Raw genomic sequence first — 22203 nt, 5'->3', positions numbered from 1 at the left:
GTCCAGATTAAAACACTGTGGCGATCGAGCCTTTGTAATTGTTGGTCCTACACTCTGGAACAATCTTCCGGCTGCCATCCGAACAACTTCTTCTCTATCTATTTTTAAAGTTATGCTTAAATCTCATCTCCTTGATCAATTTGTGGCAAGTCAATGAAGTGTTTTTGTATTTATCTACTGGGATCAGTATTATTTTTAATTATTAGTTTATAACTTAGTTTTGCTGTCTTGTTGTTCACTTTGCTATGTAAAGCATTTTTGGGTCAACTCTAAGTTGTGTTTAAATGTGCTATATAAATAAAATAAGAAAGAAAGAAATGTATTTAATATTGTAAACTATGCTGTATTCACATAAATAAATTCAATTTGTCTTGTATTTTTTCCATGGGTGTTCTTACTTAATAATAAATGTTCATCTTTTGATTATTGCTGTTGCCTGTAGTAATTCTGTGTGTGATTTTTAATTTCCATTTTAAGCCAGCAATATAATAATTTTTTAAACAATAGATGAGTTTAATAAAACAACCCAGCATGGTGGGTAAAAACGTTTAACCCAACCAGCTGGGTCAAAATTACCCAGCATGTGTTCTTCTGTCCAATATTTACCCAGCACTGGGTTGCCAAATAACCCAAGTTGGGTTGTTTTTAACACAGCATTTTTTTAGAGTGTAGACATCCATATGCAAAAGAGCATATAGCACATTTTGTTTTTCCAAGTTGCACTACTGTTCAAAAGTTTGGGGTCAGTTAATACTTTCATTCAGCAAGGATGCAATAAATTTATCAAAAGTGCAGTAAATACTTTTACACTGTTACAAAAATATTCTATTTAAAATACATGCTGTTCTTTTGAACTCTCTTTACTCAAAAAAAAAAAAAAAAAAGGTTGGGTGACAACAACTCAGCACTGGGTGAAATATGGACAAACCCAGCGATTGGGTTGTTGTGACCCAGTGGTTGGGATAAATGTTTAACCAAACCTTCTGGGTACACTCTAAAAAATGCTGGGTTAAATTTAAATTAGTTTTATTTAACTCAACTATTGCTTAAAAATTACTACAGTGTATTTCTTGCTTGAACCCAAAATAGGTTGGAAATTAATATGTATTAATATGTTCAATAAATAAACATTTATTAATAATTTGAATGAACAATAATTAAATAATAAACCTTTTTAAACAGCTTATTAATAAATTGTCACCTTTTGATTATCGCTGATGCCTCTGTGTCGGATTTTTAATTTACAACCAATTTTGGACCATTTTATTCATTTTAAGCCAGCCATATAGCAATTTTTAAACAGTAGCGGAGTTAAAGAAAACAACCCAGAAGGTTGGGTTTGAAGTGTAACAGGTTTGCTCTAACTTTTTACTTCATTGCTGGGTCAAATGTGTTCATTATAAAGGGAAAACGGAGAGCTGCTGGGATTGCTTCTGCTGTCCCATGAGGTTGGTGTAAACAGGTCACCATCTCACTGAATAAAGCATAGAACTCCTCGTCCTTAAGGACAACACATACCTGCTGGAGAACTCTCATGACATTTCACTGAATAATGTCAAGATAAAACCAACTCAGTATTAAAAATTATATTCTTTATCTTTAATAATATGTTTTTTTTGTTTTTTAATAATCTCTCTGCCATCCAAGACACTTCAGTGCATCTGTTTATTGCAGTTCTACATTTGAATTAAACCTCTTGAAGTGTGAGGTGTCACTCATGGATCAAAGTAAGAATATTAGAGGTGACGCTCTACTCTGGAGTGAAAGAACATGTGTCTCACACACACACACACACACACACACACACACACACACACACACACACACACACTCTCTCTGTCATAGAAGCAGATCATCAGAAACCATTATCATTTCATGATTATTGTTCATTACGTCTACAGTGTCACATCTTTCCACATTTTTCAGTTTATTAATTTCTGTCCTTTATGGCTCCTTCACAGATTAAGGAACACTCATTCTGTGGGCATAATTAACAATATAAATAACACAGAAAAATCTTAATAAACATTTGAAATTGTTTTTGTGTAAAACATGAATATTTATAGATTTTTGTTACGCTTCTAGAAAAAAAAAACATCTCAACGAGCTGGTAATCTACATTTATGTTTAAAAGTTTGGGGTGAGTAAATTAGTTTACCTTTATTTTTAATAATTTTATTTAACAAGGATGCATTAAATTGTCTAAAAGTGACAGTAAAGACAAAAGTTCTGTTTCAAATAAATTGTTCTTTTGAACTTTTTCTAATTATTAAAGAATCCAGAAAAAAAGATTTTTCACAGTTTCCAGAAAGAACAGTTTTCAACATTGATAATAATAAGAAATGTTTATTGAGCAGCATATCAGCATTTTAGAAGACACTGAAGACTGGAGTAATGGTTGCTAAAAAGTCAGCTTTGCCATTACATGAATAAATAACATTTTTGAATATATTAAAAAAGAAAACACACACACACACACACATATATATATATATATATATATACTGTATATATTATTATTATTATTTTTTTAATTTAAATTGTAATAATAAGCAATATTACTATTTTTACTGTATTTATGATCAAATAAATGCAGCCTCGGTGAGCATAAAAGAAGACAATCTTACCGACCATTTTTGAATGGTATAGTGTAAATAGAGTATGTGCATTTCATGTCACAACTCATATGTTCAATACAGAGTTGTTTTTTAAAGCATTTTTATGGCTGTCCAAATGTGACACTTCATAATAATTTGAGAAATTGATCAATCAATTAAGAAGTGTATAAATCAAACAAGGAATCTATGTACCGTATTCTGTCATGTTGTTCAAAACTTATATGACAAAAGGAGACATTTTAAAAATGTTCAAGCTGCTCTTTTCCATACACTGATAGCCAATGGTTACTAATGGCTTTCAATCTTTTAAAATATAAAGCATAATGAAACTTGTCTAAATTACCAAGTCTTCAGAAAATACAGAAATTTAAGTCCGAATTCACTAAAATCTAGAATCTTATTCATGTTTGCATATTCAGATATGGTGTGTGACTTGACTTGACAAGTGTCGCTGGTTATAAGACACTTGAGAACCAATCAAAATGCACCAAATTTGCATATGCACTATTCATATAGCACAAATGAGAACTGTTAGAGAGTGATTTATTTATTTTTTTGTCGTTTTTGGAGCTTGACACAGCCCCTGGTCACCATTTACTTTAATTGTATTGATATGAGAGTATGAACAGCCTTTTCATTTTGTGTTTTACTTATAAAAACACATGGATTTTCATGAACCATCTAATGGACTCATCAAACTGAGCTTTATCTCTGTTGTCAGTATAAACTCCAGTCCCACGAGTCCTTTCAAAAGTTCACCTAAAGCATAATGACTGTAAAAGCTACATTTCTATCCTGATGATAATCTTTCTCAAAGCACCAAAAGGTAATTTAACTTTAAACATGGTGATTTATTATTTATGTGTGTGGGAATTGAATGCACTAGGTTCAGAACTATATATAAGATCGATTGATTTCTTTCCTCACATAAAGCACTGAATGATAAACCTATTTCCTACTGAATTTGTCTCAAGTGGGTGTTTTTTTCTGAAAGTGTGTTGCGTTTTAATTAAAATGAAAAACCATCAGGTTAAGAGGTTCAAATAGCTCAAGGGCAAAGAATACAGCAACAGCGGAAATTTGCATATGCACTATTCATATAGCACAAATGAGAACTGTTAGAGAGTGATTTTTTTTTTTTTGTCGTTTTTGGAGCTTGACACAGCCCCTGGTCACCATTTACTTTAATTGTATTGATATGAGAGTATGAACAGCCTTTTCATTTTGTGTTTTACTTATAAAAACACATGGATTTTCATGAACCATCTAATGGACTCATCAAACTGAGCTTTATCTCTGTTGTCAGTATAAACTCCAGTCCCACGAGTCCTTTCAAAAGTTCACCTAAAGCATAATGACTGTAAAAGCTACATTTCTATCCTGATGATAATCTTTCTCAAAGCACCAAAAGGTAATTTAACTTTAAACATGGTGATTTATTATTTGTGTGTGTGGGAATTGAATGCACTAGGTTCAGAACTATATATAAGATCGATTGATTTCTTTCCTCACATAAAGCACTGAATGATAAACCTATTTGCTACTGAATTTGTCTCAAGTGGGTGTTTTTTTCTGAAAGTGTGTTGCGTTTTAATTAAAATGAAAAACCATCAGGTTAAGAGGTTCAAATAGCTCAAGGGCAAAGAATACAGCAACAGCGGCTTGGATCCAAGGATAATTTCTGTACGGAACATTTATGACTAGGATAGATGGTCTGTATCCAATAAATACTTGTTTACAGCACAGTTTTTCAATGATTAATATTAATGATATTCTCATTATTTTCTTAAAGGTGTCCTAATTGTATTATTTTTCCCTGTGGTCCACTTACAACGTAATTCATCTTTTATCATACTAAACGCAATCATAATTTTTCAAGACCATTATCTGACCTTCAAGGATGAACAGTTTATTTTTCATCTTAGCCTTAATAAATAGTCTTTTGGAGGAAGTTTTAGACTTGATTAAGCTAATTTTTTTACTCGAATTACGACACCGTATGCTGCGTTTGGAGAGGATCCCGAGTCTGCTTATTCAATTTTTCATGTTTACTTCCTGTTCTCAAACGGAATACTAATGTGCGCGTGTTGTTTCTCAGACCTTTTTCATCACTCAGTGAATAAGTCACCTGTATTAATGCAACAATAACAAAATGACATGAAATTTCACACACAGTTTATTTCATTAACTACAGAACTCTCTCTCTCTGTTATGCAGCTATAGTGCATATCCCCCCTCTCACTCAGACTTTCTTATTCCCTCCTCACTAGTATCTACTAAAATAGTAAAAAGACTGAAGATTTCAACACATTCAACAGAAACACATAAGTGGTGCTAGGTTTAATAAAATGCAGTCGCTATACAGTGACTGCTGGGTTACTACTTTATAACCTGTATTTTACAGAAAATTATAAACTGGTTGTCGAGGCTGGGTGATTAATATCTACTTGTTTTTTTTACAATCTTAATTGTCATAAGATCTCATTTAAATGAGAAGTGTCACATAAATATTAAGTATGGCATCTGTTGAATTTAATTCAAAATTGAGCATCAAATCAGCATATTAGAATGATTTCTGAAGGATCATGTGACACTGAAGACGGGAGTAATGATGCTGAAAATTCAGCTTTGCCATTACATGAATACATCACCTTTTAAATCATATCAAAATAGAAAACATTTATATTAAATTGTAATAATATTTTACAATATTGCTATTTTTACTGTATTTTCGATCAAATAAATACAGCTTTGGTGATCATAAGAGACTTTTTAAAACAAAAACATCGTACTGACCCCAAACAGTATTGAACATCCAAACACTAATTAATTTACATAAAATAATACAACTCCAGAAGTACACAGTGCTATGTTGGTTACCATAACCTGGTCATTTGGGTGCCAAAATAGATATGAAACAGCTGTTATTCAACAATCTTCCAGATATCAAAAGTTGTTTAGTTTAGTTCTCTCACAATACATCACAGAGAAGAAAAATGCGCTTGTGTTTTTGACGAGAGAAGCTTTAGGAGATCAAACACCCCACAGGCACGATCTAATGAGAGAATTTCCAGCCCTAACAGCGTTTCTAAACATTACTCACACTGAGGCCATGATTTGACTGACAAGCAGAGAGTAGAAAATCTGGGGTTAAAATTAAACATCTAGAGAATGAACAATATGATTGACTAGGTGTCTTTCTTTGAGATAACTGAATAAAGAAATAAAAGCCCTATGGTTTGATGAAGGCATACATGAAAATGAAGCATATGCATTTATTTCATCTGGCTGAACAGAAACGGGTTCTTGTTTAAATGCAAACCTGCTCTTAACATTTAATATCTTAACTGTTACATTAAAGGTTGCACTGTAAGGCAGCTCACCTGGTATGAAAAAGTGCAGCGTAGGCCTCACTTCCCGCCAGGACGTAACTGATCCCGATAGACACACTGTTAAAGAAAGTTCATTATCAGCACGCGTTACAATAATGACACTATTTCATATTCATGAGGAGCTGTCACAGGAATCAAACAGGAACCTTTACTGCGCCAACTCAAAGATGGACAAAGCCAGATGTTTAATCTTTTTCAATCTTTTGACTACTGAAAGTTATGAAACTTCTTCAAACTTTTAAACTTCATCAATGTTAAAACATTTCACACGTTCAGGAATAAAGATCAGCTTTAAAGTGGATTTTGGTATAATGTGTGATGGTTCAGATTTTTGATTTTGTGTGTGATGCAATTAAGTTTTTCACTGTTTTGAAGAAAAGTTGGATAAGCCTTAGGCTTGCTATTAAGAAAGTCATAGTAAGAAAGTTTAATAATAATAATAATAAGAAGAAGAAGAAGAAGGAGAAAAATAAGAAATCTAACGTATACAAGACGTGCCTACGCACCTTCGGTGCTTGGCCCCTAATAATAATAATAATAATAATAATAATGTATTTATTTAAATAAAAAATTTCAAATAATGACTATGACAGCTACAAACAAACAATAAATAAATAGCATGATGGAAGTGAAAAAAATTCTACTCATAAAAAAAAGTTTATAAAGAAGAATTTTAAAAAGTCTCAAAATATATAAAACCAAAATACCAAAAATAGTTAGACGACAGTCAAATTGGCTGACAAAACCTATAAAATAAGCCAAATTTCTAAATAAATAAATTAAAAAATTTATAAAATGCATTAAATAATTACTAGTTTGGTAATGACATCTTGAAACAAACATTAAATCAATAAATAAAAAAATACATTGCATTAAAATAAATAAATATATTACATGATGGTAGTCATCAATCAATCAATAAATGAATAACATACAAATTGTACTCATAAATACAAAATTAACAAAGCATTTGATTATAGAGTTTAGAATTTAGAATAAAATATAAAATGTCTTAAGATACATAAAATCAAAATACAAAAAATTGTAAATTTTTTCATGAAGAGGAGAGAGTAATTAAAGAGACCTTTTAAACTAGAATCACGGCAAGCTTTTTTAAACATTTTATTTATTTATTGTCTTTTAAAAGCAACCTCTCCTAATTTAAAAATCACAAATGATAACTTTTCAGAATCTCTCAGTATCTGGCACAAACGTATCATTGAATGCTGAAGCTCTGAGTGAGTCAGTCAATCAGTCAATGTACAAAAGGCAGTTGTGTGCCAGTATGAAAGAACTACAGAAGGAAACACATAGGAGAAGAGGGAAATAGAAACCTTGACTTGCACCATCATACAGGACAGCACAGTGTGGATCTGTGGTCCTTGACTGGATAGAGAACGCAATCTGTCATGGAGGCACATTGATCGAGTGCCAAGCCTCTTGAACACAATGAGCAGAGAATTGATTGGATGTGTGTTAGCCAAACCTGCCTAAATGCTGATAACAAGCTCTTTTCCATTCAGTTGCATGACCGGGCATGCAGAGCAGCGCAACAAATGATTCACTGTTAAGTGTCAAAGGCATTTCACAGTAATGACCACTGATGCCCTTAGTGCATTGCTACTCTTATTTTCCCAGCAAAAATCCAAGCAAAACTCATGCATTTTGGATTCTGTATTTAGTTTTGCAATATCATCCATAGAGGACACAGGTACAGCAGTCACAATGTCAACGTGGGCAGAACAAATCAATTTTGCTTGAAAATCTATCAAAGAAATTGATTTATGCTGGTTAAAACTTACTTTAAAGCCCTCCAAAACTTTAAATTGGGCTAAAAGATGAAAAATAACTGGGGAAAGGCTACATTTCTAACATCGGCTAATTAATAATGGCCCATTTAAAGACGAACAGATGGGCAGCCATATTGGAGACTAGTACAAAAAGCAGCTGACCATTATTTCATTATTGTGCACCATTTTTCCAGAGGTGAAATGTTAAAACTGTTGTTCGGGGCAATACTGACATTTCACACATAAATGACACTGCATTTTATGGCGGTCTAGAGAGCATAACATGGATTAAAACCTACTTAATGCTTTGATCCAGTGAGGATGTTTGTGTCTGTACCTCGTCAGCGGAGAGGAGCAGCTCTTAACTCAGTGAGAGCTCTCAGTGACTTCATTAACCTTTTTTTTATCAAAAACTAAACGAGACGCTCTGCTCAGTCTAATTGAAGGGGTTCAGTGACATTTTAGCGAAGCGCTTTTGTGACACGTTTATGAGACTGTTCTTCACAGAATCTTGTTTTAATGGCGAATCCTGTAATACATGCAAATACCTGAGAATGGCTGATGTCACGTGGCACCTGCTGGTAGTTTCTTTTAGTGACCAGAAAAGGAAATATTGTAAAATTGTAGCGCAATTGGGATTTATTATGTTTTCTGTTGTTGTTTGCAAGCCTTTTATGGAAACATCTATCATTGCCTCTATAAAAAAAACAATGATAATAGGCAATGAGAAAAACAGATTTATGATGTTCAAAGCATTGTAATAACGTCAAAAGAACACAATTTTGATGCTATTTCAGGAAGACATGTCCCTTGTGACTGAACAAGCATTTTGCATTTTATAAAGAATGATTTACATTTTTCCTTTCTGTAAATCAACACATTTTGCAGCATCTTGTGCATCTATTACAAGCGAGGAATATTTATTTATACATAATAATTGTTTTTTAAATATGTGTATTTTTTATTATTAATATTATTTTGTGCATATATTTGAATATATCTCAGAAAACCTTATATAATATGCATGAATATGTATGGCCCTTAAACAACGCTTTTGCTAATAAAGAGGACAGGAAATACATGCTGCTTCTAAATAAATTAAAGCTAAATTAAGGAAATACATGCTGCTTCTTTTCACGCTAGCAGCTTCTCTATAAGCTAATGATACCTCAAAGCACTCTAATACAAAAAGAGCTTTTGACTCGGAGCCAGTTCAACATTAACGTGAGCTCACAATGCCAACATCATGTTAAAACAAAATTTAAGAGCCCAACATAAGTACAATAAGTTTACAGTTCAGGGCGAATTACAAGTCTTAGTATCAAAGCTCTATGTGAAATTTATGAATGCTGTCTCGTATTTCAAGGCTATAAGCTCTCTCCTCTATATAGCCCGATGGTGTCCAAAAGTGCATGACTCATCTTTGCATCACTGGGAATAATGTTGAAAGGTAAAAAATTAAATGAGATGGGCTAGATTGTATACCCAAAATACCAAAGGTCAGAAACTATGTAACACATAATGAAAAATATATTTTAGTTTAGTATCAAGGGTGCAAATTATGGGGTGAGGGGTGAAAGGTGGTTTTACTAATTTTATTAAAGCTTGCAACAGGCTTGGTGGTGCTCTAGCTGGCGGATACTCATGCTATTCACTTTCAAAACTCAAACTAAAAAATTATAACTAATGGTAATCTAAATTAACTGGTTTTATTAAAACAAACACAAATATTAAAACAAATATTTAGCATCACTGAATCAGCCTAAATACATTAATTTACACCTTACACCTACATTTGAATGGGTTAAATCAGTTAAAAATCATCTTTAAAGGAATAGTTCACCTGAAAATGAAAAGTTGCTGAAAATCTACTTCCCCTTCAGGAACTCGAGCTGTGTCGAAGTCGCTTTGGGAACGCCCCTGCGTGACCGCGTTCTGAAGCACGTGTCAAATCAGTCCAATGGAGTAGCGAGACGTCACGAGCGGGGTGACATAAGCACCAGAAAGTATAAAAGCGCATCCGGTGTCTATGTGTCTGTCTATTTACTGTTGTCTGTCCGCACAAGCATATATAAAAAACAATCATGAAAAAGTCTATGGCGAGCGAACGGCATTACAAATGCTGTGTTCCTCCCTGCCCACGATATCTGGCGGCGGGGGATACACACAAGCGGAGCATGCACAGTCAGCTCTCGAGGGGGCTGATTGTCATGACTGCAAGCTGCTCGCGCTGCGCACGCTCCGCTCTCGCCTGGACGTGTTTGATGAGAGCGGCCAGGCTCGCGATCCCGCTGTTGCCGAGGTACAGTTGTCGTGGGGATCGCGGGTGGATTTAGCGGAGGGATCTGAGACTAGATCCACGGCTCTCTCTCAGTGTTCGGAAGCCTGCGCTGCGGTTTCTTCCCACCCCCCCAGAGAGAGAGAGCCAGAAGCTTCATCTGATGAGAGTCGAGACAGAGGAGAGATAGTATCTCAGATCCAGTCCGAGGACTGGTTTGTTACGATAGTTCTCAAAGATGCTTATTTCCATGTTTCCATCCTCCCTCAACACTGGAAGTGCCTAAGGTTTGCTTTCGGGGGCAAAGCATACCAATATTGAGTTCTTCCCTTCGGCCTGTCACTCTCACCCCGCACTTTCACAAAGTGTGTGGATGCTGCTCTGGCTCCTCTGCGACTCCAGGGCATCCGCATACTCAATTACATCGACGATTGGTTAATACTAGCTCAGTCGGAGCAGATGGCGGCTCGGCATTGAGATGTCGTCCTCGCCCATATGAGAGAGCTGGGGTTAAGACTAAATGCCAAGAAGAGTGTTCTTTCTCCACTACAGAGAACCACTTATTTAGGCGTGGTGTGGGACTCAACCTCGATGCAGGCACGTCTGTCTCCTGCTCGAATCGAGTCAATCCTCACGACAGTCACGAGAGTAAGAGAAGGCCAGTCACTCACTGTCAAACAGTTTCAAAGGCTGTTGGGCCTGATGGCAGCGGCGTCCAACGTGATACCTTTTGGCCTGCTGTACATGAGACCCTTGCAGTGGTGGCTCAGAACCAAGGGATTTTCCCCGAGGGGGAATCCGCTTCGCATGATCAAGGTCACGTGGCGATGCTTACGTGCCTTAGACATGTGGAAGAAACGTTGGTTCCTAGTTCAAGGCCCGATGTTAGGGGCTCCTTGTCGTCGCGTAACGCTAATGACGGATGCCTCTCTCATAGGCTGGAAAGCGGTCATGAGTGGCCACTCTGCCCAGGGTCTGTGGGAAGGCCATCATGTCTCCTGCGTACCTAACTAGTCTTCTACCATGCTACAATCCATCACGCTCCCTAAGGTCGCAAAATTCTGGACTTTTGGTAGTACCTAGGATAGCAAAGTCCACTAAAGGAGGTAGAGCTTTTTCGCATTTGGCTCCCAAACTCTGGAATAGCCTTCCTGATAACGTTCGGGGTTCAGACACACTCTCTCTGTTTAAATCTAGATTAAAGACACATCTCTTTGGCCAAGCATTCAAATAATGCATCTCATAATCTTGTACTGCAGTTATATCTAATCAAATGCACATTATTATTCTTTAGTTTGGGTTAAACAAATCAATTTTGTTTGGTTGGAACAGCAGCTACGCTAATTATGTGTTACGTCTTGAGACATATTGTGTATGTGTCTTGCTTTGCTGTTTCTCTCTCTCTCTTTCTTTCTCTTTTGTCATCCTTTCTTTCACAGGATTGGATACTACCAAAGTGATGTCCAGATCTGATTGGTGCTAATGGGACCAAGGAGCAGCAATAAAAGGATCTGTTGTGCCTGAGGAGGGAGCTCTGATCAACTTGTGATTTCCTGTTGTTCCATTGCACATGTGCTATTGTGTGTTTGCTACAGTGTGTTGTCGCTGTTAGCTTGCCTGTTGATCTGCCTGTTGTGTGCAGTGTGAATTTTGGTTTTGAGTTGTAAGTTGTTGTCAATCTCATTTCCATTTTGTATATTTTGTAAAGTATTGTAAATACTCTTTTCCACACTTGGAAGCTGTAGGGGGTGAGTGCCATTTTCTTTTGTAAATATTGTTTTCTCCTGTTTTCCATTAGATAGGGAGTTAGGGTTACGTGTTGTATTTTTATTTTGTTTTTCTTTTGTTAGGGAATTTAGTCTTCTGTTAGGAGCTAGCTTGGTGTTTTGTTTGTTGTTTTGGCCTTTGCTCACCTCTGAAGTTGTGCTTTCACTCGTGGTTGTGTAAATAAATGTATAAAGGATCTTTGATTGTTAATGTCAGTTTATGTTGCGGCCTTACCCTAGACAGGGTCGTAACAAATGCGCACGACTGCAGTCGTATCAATGAATGTCTTCAGATGTCAAAATTGCAAGTTTGTAATAAACAAATCTTGCAAGACATTTTAAACTTCAAACCGTCGATTCCAGCTAAAATACGAGTCCTCTATCCATAATATTGCTTTTCCCAACGAGAATATTGTCTCATCTAAATAAAAAAGACATATGCACAGATCAAGCACTGTTTACAAGCGGAAATAGTTCTAAACAAATATGTTGGTGTGTGTTTCGATGTGTAGACAGGGGATGGACTTTTTCACCAGATGAAGCGTTATTATGGATTACGGACAGGAATTTTGGCCAAAAGTGATGGTGTTAGAATGCTTTAATGAAGGATTTGTTTCATACAAACATGCAGCTTTTCGCTTCACAAGACGGACTGGAGTCATGTGGATTACTCTGTTTTTTTTTTTGTTTGGAGTTTCATTCTGACGGCACCCATTCACTGCAGAGGATCCATTGGTGAGCAAGTGATGCAATGCTAAATTTCTCCAAATCTGTTCCAATGAAGTAACAAACTCAGCTACATCTTGGATGGCATGAGGGTGGGTACATTTTCAGCTAATTTTCAGATTTGGGTGAACTATGCTTTTATGTTAACAGTTACAATTTAGAAAATTTTACAGTGTAGTGAAGCTATTCTTCAACCATTGATTTTTCTTGTGAAACTTGTTAAGCAGCCTTGACATAAGCACGCTATGCAGAGACTAGCATCCAAAGCAACACCATATGCTGGTGGTCAGCTATGCCAGCAGGACATTTTAGCCCTCAAATGTTTTGAATGAATCAGACTCACAATTGAAAGAGCAGAACAAAGTCGAATGCACGGCTGGTGTGTTTGCCCAGGAAGAGAACTCCCAGCACGTGCAGATTTGGCTGAAGGTCCTCATCTTGCCTCCGTGCTGTGACGTCCCTTTGCAGAAGACCCGTATCTACAGAGAAAAACACACAGGGAAGCATTTTATCACCATCCATCTCAGAGACATAACCATGGAGGAGAGAGAAGTATAACTTCAGTTAGAATGAAACATGTCAGCAGTTACAATACAGGAACATTTGACTTGGCCCTATAAGTGTCCCCTAAAGAAGACCCCTTTTTTCCCCATAGGAAGCAGTCGTTAGTTGACAGCATTTGTTGCCCAGTGGCCAGAATGTTAGTGCCTGCGCCCCCATGTCTGCCACAGATGAGCAGAACCATCCTTCAACCCCTCCGAGCTGCCACAAATCACTCCCGACGTGAAGTTCTGCCACAATACCATGCCACTTACAGTGCCGCTGTACGAATTTCACACGCTAAATAATGAATCGGTGGAGAGATAAATGAAAGAAAAGGAGGGAAAACAGAGGTGAATGAATATGGCCAGAGATCAGAGAAGTTTGCAGCAGTGAGGAATCAAATTCAGAACAGCAGGAATAATTCATACTGCACTCCTCTTTAGTCCACAACACAGCAGGCTGCAGGAGCAGACACACTCCCAGCCAAACCCTTCAGTAACACTCACACTCCCATTATGCTGTACACACCCAGGTTAGCATATATCACTCTCTTTCTAAGGCAGTTCTACTCTCTTCACTGGTAAACAAAAGAGTCTCCATGCTGTCTAGAACAAGAGCAGCTTATGTCAAGTACAAGAGGAAAACACACTTTTACCACCGTGAATATTCTCAACGTTTGTATGGAGAACAATAAATAAATAAATATTTGAATATATATTTAACCATTTAAAAAAAAATAGTTAAAATACATAATAAAATAATTATAAAAATACAGCTGTAAGTAACAAATATGCAATTATAAACACAGACTATTTTTTTCATAAATATCAATATATAATTGCTAATCTGAATGTATAGTTATACATCCAAATATGTAATAAATAAATAAATAGTAATTTTAGTAAATAAATAGTTATTTTAAATTGCAATAATATTAAACAGTATTACTGGTTTTTATTGTATTTTTGATAAAATAAATGCAGTCTTGGTGAGCATAAGAGACTTCTTTCTAAAAACAATAAAATAATCTTACTGACCCCAACATTTTGACCAGTAGTTTAAAATTTAAAACAGCAAAATATTAAACAAATAACTTTAAAAAAACACTGAAAATGACTAAGAATAGCCTGATCCCAACAACACAATTCAACTTTTTGGTTAAACGTGTTCCATTGTCAACTACAAAAGTGCTATTATAAAAATGATAATGTAGGAATAGTCCAAATTAATCCTAATTTAAATATTACATAGTTTCTTAAATATCCCTCCTCTCTCTCTCTCTCTCTCTATATATATATATATATAAAACTCCAGAATTTCTACTTAAGAGGAGACTGATGGAAATACAAGAAAAAGACACCATTGTTCTGAAAGTAATAAATGGTGCTGCGCTCAGTATTACTTCACATTCACCTGTCTGTGCTGATCTCCCGAGGGAAAAATAAACACAGACCCATAACAGATGTTACATATAATTCTGTTGACACAAGCACCATCAATATTATTATATTTAGTCAGAAATAGATGTGAATTAAAAAAATACATGGTGCAGAAAACATTCATCTGGATGCGTTTCTAACTCCGTCTGAAAAACAGAGCACTCAAAAGTATCGCAGAGTTTCTACTTTTCATTAGGTTGACAAATCACTTTCCAAATAATTTATGTCAGTCAGCCACCAATCTCCCTAATGATGCTTTGGCACGCAATCTGATTGGATTTTTTTACATTAAGTTAAGACTACTGTACCTGTATGGCACAAATGACAAGGGAATGGGCTGTGGAGAGTAGCCGGCTAGAACATTAATTTCGGAGAGGGACCCATCTGCTTGCAGAAAGGGACGGCCAAGTAATTAGGATCGAGAGCTGCTAGAGCTCAACACCTGTCATAGATACGTTGCGGCTCTGAGTGTGTGTGTGTGTGTGTGCATGTGTGTGTGTGTGCATGTGTGTGTGTGTGTGTGTGTGTGTGTGTGTGTGTGTGTGTGTGTGAGAGAGAGAGAGAGAGAGAGAGAGAGATCAGCACAGAAACATCATTATACTGGAGGTGAATGTGCATCACAATGACAGTCTCCACTGCCGCCAGCTCAGTCAGATGTCCACCTACTGTTAGATAACAATTAGAGACACGCTGCACTCGGTCAGCCTCCACACAAACACCTTAATATGCCATTTCTCAAAGCAACTGTGCACCATGAAATCAAAACTGGAGTTTTATGGCTGTTAACTGAGGCCATCTATATGCTAGACACTCCTAAAAGTTCACAAAACAAACTTTTAAGAGATGCAGAGGCCCCAAAAAGCATTTGAGCAGTTTAGCCACACTTAAAAGGACAGTTCACCCAAAAATCAACTTTTACCTTCATGTCATTCCACACCTATGTGATTGGAAACAATTTTGGTTCATATGTGGCACGTGACTTAATGCTAAACACCAAAGCACCAATGAGGTTTGATTAACTTGTCACCATATTTCATTTGGGCTGATGTTTACATGAGTTGAATGATTTGAGAGTGACTTAAATTTCATTTCATTCTGTTCAGGAGTATTACACTGCCTATAGCAATTATGTCTTTGGAGCATGACAATTTTGGACCCCTGTAAATTTATTGCATAAACAAAATCAGCTGAGGCATTATTCAAAAATGTTTGTGTTCTGAAAATGAAATGTCATACTTTTTATGAATTTATTAAATCATATTAAGTTTACATTCAGATTCAAGGTGAGTGAAAGATGATAGCATTTTCATTTTGAGGTGAACTATTGCTCTGAAAATGACTGAATGCTTTGGCATTAAATATTAAACCAATTTTTTTACAAAATAAAACAAGGTAAGCAAAATGAGCAAAATTGAGCAAAATAAAACTAAATGGCAAAGTTTTCAAGCAAAACAATATATACACACACACCCTAGTGAAAAATAAATATACTACAATGTATTTGAAATACATCTATTTCATGATGCTAAGTATACTACAAATACATTTACATATTTATGTGGTTAATAAAAATACCCTGCAATTGTATTTTTGTTATACTAAACTGGTATATTTAAAGTCTGCTAAATTGGAACAACGAATTATGAACTTAAGCACTTTGTGCATAAGTAGTGCTGAAGTCCAACTAAAGATATACATAAAAGTGGAGATATTGCAAGTATACTTTAGGTATATTTGAAATACCTTGTATTTAAAGACCGATATTATTCAAAGATCGTACAATCCTCATAATTAAAACACATTTTAGACTTAATATTAAGAAATGTGCATTGTGCACAGGCAGTAATCCCAATTAAGTTGAATTATAATTTTTATATCAGTAAGTCTAGAGGGATATGTCAGTAAATATGCAAATGGATTTGAACTATACATAATAAATGTATTTTAAATATATTACTTTTTACTAGGGTATATGTATTATTGCTGTTTTCACATTCTCTATTAAAAAAATAAAATAATTTAAATGATGCATGATTTGTTGGAATCGGGCAAAAATAAAACTGACTGAGTTATACCTGTACGCCTTCTTGGCTTATTGCTCTTAAGAACTCTATTAACATCAATCGAGTCCCACACTTTATTCTCTATTCTCATTCCTGCATGTTCCTTTCAAAACCAAAACCAAAATGTCAGATGCAAGTGCTTTGCTTTCCGATGGACAAGGGCAAGTTTTTAAAACAAAGAAGGAGGACCTTTCAGAAAACATACAAACAAATATCATTTTAGATGTTTAATTACTATGTGGAGCATTAGGATTGCTATACGAGGGCTTAACAAATTAATGTTTGTGAAAACCTTAAATTTTGCATTTGTTTTGCCTGTAGCTCGTAAGTAGCCGTGTGCATTCCGACTCATTTTGCCAGATGTGAATTACACAAACAAACACACACACACACACACACACACTGTATGCTAAGCCCAAATATATGATAAGAATATCTAAAAACTATACAACTGCTACAAACTATTGATATGGCAGACAACAGTTCAATAAACAAAAAGTAACTTACATTTTAGATATATAAAGTCAGTTATAAATATTTTTGCTATTCTTGAAAATATCTCCAAAAAAAGCCACCACAGAATCACCAATTTTGAATTTTTTGATTCACTGTTTTTGAATGAATTAGCTAAGTGAAGGATTCTCACTCGTCATTGTCACTTCTCGCGTACTGGCGTAATGATGTAATCTCAAGAGACAAATCTGCCTTGAACTCACAGACAAATTCAAGCGGAGTGATGCAAACAGTAAAAAAATAAAACAATTATATATATATATATAATTTTTTTTCTGGGCTAATTAATGTAATTGTAACGGAAGAGGTCTGACGCAACAGGTTAGTATATCAAGTTTATTTGGTCACAGAGAGTACGGGTGTAGGATCCAGGCGATGATACGGTGAGTGTATAGTTCGTAGAACAGTTTAAAGGATATGATGAGTGGAATGATCAGAGTCCTTTCCTTTACAGGAGCTGGAAAGCACACGGAAGAGCACACACCTTAGCGATCCAGGAACTAGGAGGAACAGGAGACACTAGGAGGAACACAGGAGGTAAGTAATGCAGGAAGTATTCAAATGGAAGCAGTAGTAAAGTCAGAGAGTCCTCTACGTGTGTACAAGACCGGACAATGAGGGTGTCTGAGGTGTGTCCTTTTATGCAGGCTGGTTGATGAGGTGCTTGATTGGTGACAGGTGCAGGTGCTCAGTACTCAGGTGATAGAGATCATTGTGAATGGGTGGTGGTGGAGCCTGGCCGATCTGTTACAGTACTTCCCCCATCCACGGCCTGCTCCTGAGGGCCGAAAACCCCGACATCGTGGTGGTCTACCTCTGCCCCGAGGTGCCGGCTGATCAGGATGGGCAGCATGGAACTCAGACATTAAGGCGGGGTCTACTATATCGGTCCTAGGTACCCATGAGCGTTCCTCGGGTCCATATCCTTCCCAGTCTACGAGGTATTCCAGCTGACCACCACGGCACCGGGACTGCAGAATTTCCTTCACCTTGTAGACTGACCCCTCATCCAGAATCAAGGGAAGAGGGGGTTCCGCCGTCTGGCCAGGCTCTGTGGGGAGAGAGCCAGGTTCATTGTGAGGCTTTAGCAGAGATACGTGGAACGTGGGATGAATTCTGTACTGTGAGGGGAGTTGGAGTTTGTAGGTGACCGGGTTGATAACACTTTACTTGAAGGGGTGTGCATAAGACTGAAACGACACCTTCATAATTATGACATGACACATGTCATGAATATGAAGGAGGTTTTATGCATGTTTATGACAACTGTCATTAATTGTCATTCGCTCAGTTATGTCATTTTTAATGCAAATATGACATTATTTGACCTAAACCTAACCCTACCCCTAACCATAGCCCATAACAAAGACATCTCAAACAATGTCATCTTTGCATTAAAAATGACATAACTGAGCGAATGACACTTAATGACAGTTGTCATAAACATGCATAAAAACCCTTCATATTCATGACATGTGTCATGTCATGATTATGTAGGTGTCATGTCATGATTATGAAGGCGTCATGTCAGTCTTACGCACACCCCTTCAAGTAAAGTGTAACCACCGGGTTTATTTGTTCCAGGATGGTGAAGGGGCCAACAAATCAGGGACTGAGCTTCCTACAGGGCAGGCGCAGTTTGATGTCCCGAGTTGACAGCCATACCTTCTGACCTGGTTGATAGGTAGGTGTTTCAGCTCTTCGAAGGTCCGCGGCCGTCTTCTGCCTGCGCACTACCCGTTGGAGATGGTGGTGAGCAGCGTCCCAGACCCTCTCGCTTTCCTGGAACCAGTAGTCCACCGCCAGAATATCAGAAGGTTCCCCGGACCAGGGGAACAGTGGAGGCTGGAACCAGAGCACGCACTGGAAGGGAGTGAGACCAGTAGAAGGCTGTCGCAGGGAATTCTGGGTGTACTCGGCCCAGCAATCGCACCACCTCTTGAATCTTCCTCTCCGTTTGACCATTCGACTGTGGATGATATCCGGACGAGAGGCTTACGGTCACACCTAGGAGTTTGAAGAAAGCATTCCATACTTTTGAGATAAACTGAGGTCTCCGGTCTGAGACGATATCTTCGGGAATGCCATAATATCGGAAAACCTTGTTGAACAGAAGCTCAGCAGTTTCCAGTGCAGTGGGGAGACCTCTGAGGGGCAGAAGGCGACATGACTTTGAGAAACAATCAACTATTACCAGGATACATGCGTTACCTTCAGAGGGTGGCAGGTCAGTGACAAAGTCCACTCCTAAGTATGACCAGGGGCGATTTGGCACTGGTAGAGGAAGGAGTTTGCCAGATGGTAAGTGGCACAGGCTTTTGGACATGGCAGAGTCTGGACATCCTTGCATGAACCTTCTCACGTCCCTTGCCATATTGGGCCACCAGAGGCGATCTCATAGCAGCGAGAGGGTGTTGTTGGCCCCTGGGTGGCCAGTGCCCCGAGAAAAGTGAGCAGAGTGAATCAGTGGGGTGCGTTGTGTTCGAGGTACATACTGGCATCCTGGAGGACAGCCCGGCGGATTGTTGGGAGCCATGTTTGAGGCTACGGAGGGGGAATTCCATTCAATGGGACTGATGATCATCTTTGGTGGGATGATACTCTCCGGTTCTTCTGGACCTTCCACATGACTGTGAATACGTGACTAGGCGTCAGCCTTGACGTTTCTGGGACCAGGGTGATAAGTAATGGTAAAAGTTAAACCTGGCAAAGAATAATGCCCATCGTGCTTGGCGGGGATTCAGATGTTTAGCCTCACGTAGATACTGGAGATTCTTACTGTCAGTCAGTACAGTGAATGGATGGGCTGCCCCCTCCAGCCAATGCCTCCACTCCTCTAAGGCAAGCTTGATGGCCAGTAGTTCTCTGTTGCCGATGTCATAATTACTTTCCGCCAGGCTGAGCTTCCTAGAGAAGGCGGCACATGGATGGAGTCTGGCTTGGTTCCCCTGCTGCTGGGACAACACTGCCCCCACTGGATGGACTAGGAGGGGGGCGCTAGTGAAGGCTCTTTTGAGGGAGGAGAAAGCTTCTAAGGCCGCGGGTGTCCAGGACAGAGATTTGGGTTTCCCTCTTAGTAAGCTTGTGAGTGGGCTGATGATCTTGCTATAGTCTGAAATGAAGCGACAGTAAAAGTTGGCAAATCCGAGGAATCGTTGGAGCTCCTTAATTGTAGTGGGTTCTGGCCAGGAGGTTATAGCTTCCACCTTCCCCTCGTCCATCTGGATACCGGTACGATCAATGTTATACCCCAGGAATTGCACCGTGGGTTGGTGGAAGGTGCACTTTTCAGCCTTGAGGAATAGGTGGTGCTCTCTCAGGCATTGGAGGACCTCCGCAACGTGCTGGCGATGTTTGGCCTGGCTCCGGGAGTAGATGAGGATGTCATCTATGTAGACAATGACGAATCGATGAAGAAACTCTCGGAGCACCTCATGCATGAAATCCTGGAATACGGAGCCTTGGCTAGGCTTGCCGCGATAGACGGTGCTGACGGTTATACTGGTGTTAAGCCGCAACATTGGTTACGTCACTTGCCCACCGCGGCACCGACCCCCACCGTCGTTTTGATTTATAGAAATAAAAATCATTTAGTTCAGTAAAAGAACAGACACTACAATTAAAAACAGAATGCGGATGCTCAATGCAGCGTGCCGAATGACAGCATCACAGATCAGATTTAATTTCTCCAGTGAGAGTGAGTCGAGCTGACTGACAAGAAGAGTGAGGTGAGACAGACAAGACGATTGCGGATGATTTAGTTTCAAAACGAGATGCAAAAGCACCTGTTTGGCAATATTTTGGATTTTGAAATCCTGTTGACTTTTGCAGTTTATCTAAGGTGATTTTGGAAGTTTTTTTTAAACATTAGTTTCTTATTTAATTGGTTCCACATTGTTTGCTGATTTTTACTTTATTTAAACTTAGTGTCATTTATTTATTTTATTTGACATCAAGGTGTATGCCGTGCCTCCAAGCTTTCTTACTCGTTTTGCTAATAAACGTCCTACGTTTCTTATTTATTTGGTTATATATTATACACGTTTACTTAGCCTATTTCCAGTATTGTATGCCCATTTAAACTTTAAGTTAGTTATTTGTTATTAGGCATAGCCTGCCCTATAGCATGGTGTATTTGTTAATAAAAGTTCTATGTTTTATATATAGGCTTAAGTGAGTTTGACGTTGTATTTTGTTGTTGCATTCAAGCAATTGACACCTAACTGCCGCAAATTCAAAAGTGAAAGTAAAATGAGCACGGCGCTTTTAACCTATTTAAAAGCAACGGAAAGCGAGGAAAAATTCAAACAAACTAAAAACTAACAATTGCTTTACGCCGAATTGCCGCGATTTCAGAGTGAAAGTAAAATGCGCACGCCGCTTTACCAAGCTATTTACAAAAGGAAAGCGAGGAAAAGAGGGAACGCCCCCGCCCCAGTGGTGATACCGGTGTTGTCACACATCGATTAACCGGTGGGAAAATTTCCTCACCGTCACAACCCTAGCGTTGGCAAGTCCATAGGGCATGACCAGATACTCGTAGTGGCCAGTAGGGGTCACAAAGGCAGTCTTCCATTCATCCCCTTCACGTATCCGGATGAGGTTGTAGGCACTGCGGAGGTCCAACTTTGTAAAGATGGTAGCACCACGGAGATGTTCAAGGGCATTTGGGACGAAGGGAAGAGGATATCGGAACTTGACGGTGATGTTATTTAGTGCTCGGTAAGCTATACAGGGCCTCAAACCTCCGTTCTTCTTGGCCACGAAGATGAAGCTCGATGCAGCAGGGGAATTAGATGGACGGATGTAACCTTGACCCAGCGCCTCCTTTGTGTATTCTTCCATGGCCTTCTGTTCAGGAAGCGACAGTGAATAGATTTTTCCACGAGGCACTGGCTCACCCGGGATGAGATCTATGGCGCAGTCCCATGGCCGATGTGGTGGTAAGCGGGAGGCTTGTTTCGGGCAAAACACGTTATTGAAGGGGGCATAGCAGGCTGGAATGTCTATGGATTGCTTCTCGATGGGACTTTCAACGGAGGTTGAATTCACGGGAAGGACCTCCGTGAGTTTCT

General features: G+C 38.1%; 1 protein-coding gene across 1 annotated transcript in view; it reads right to left on the bottom strand.

Moving 5' to 3' along the window:
• Positions 1 to 22203, bottom strand: part of LOC107600313 (uncharacterized) — a 43543-nt gene that overhangs the window by 4678 nt on the left and 16662 nt on the right. Inside the window, exons 6-7 of the mRNA XM_016292182.1 lie at positions 12914 to 13049; positions 6002 to 6067 (exon numbers count right to left, since the gene is read on the bottom strand). Of these exons, the coding sequence (XP_016147668.1) occupies positions 6002 to 6067; positions 12914 to 13049 (202 nt within the window). The remainder of the gene's footprint in view (positions 1 to 6001; positions 6068 to 12913; positions 13050 to 22203) is intronic.

Source organism: Sinocyclocheilus grahami, unplaced genomic scaffold (assembly GCF_001515645.1).
Source record: "Sinocyclocheilus grahami isolate Dianchi unplaced genomic scaffold, SAMN03320097.WGS_v1.1 scaffold281.1, whole genome shotgun sequence".
NCBI lineage: Eukaryota > Metazoa > Chordata > Actinopteri > Cypriniformes > Cyprinidae > Sinocyclocheilus > Sinocyclocheilus grahami.
This window is presented reverse-complemented; position numbering and strand designations above follow the sequence as displayed.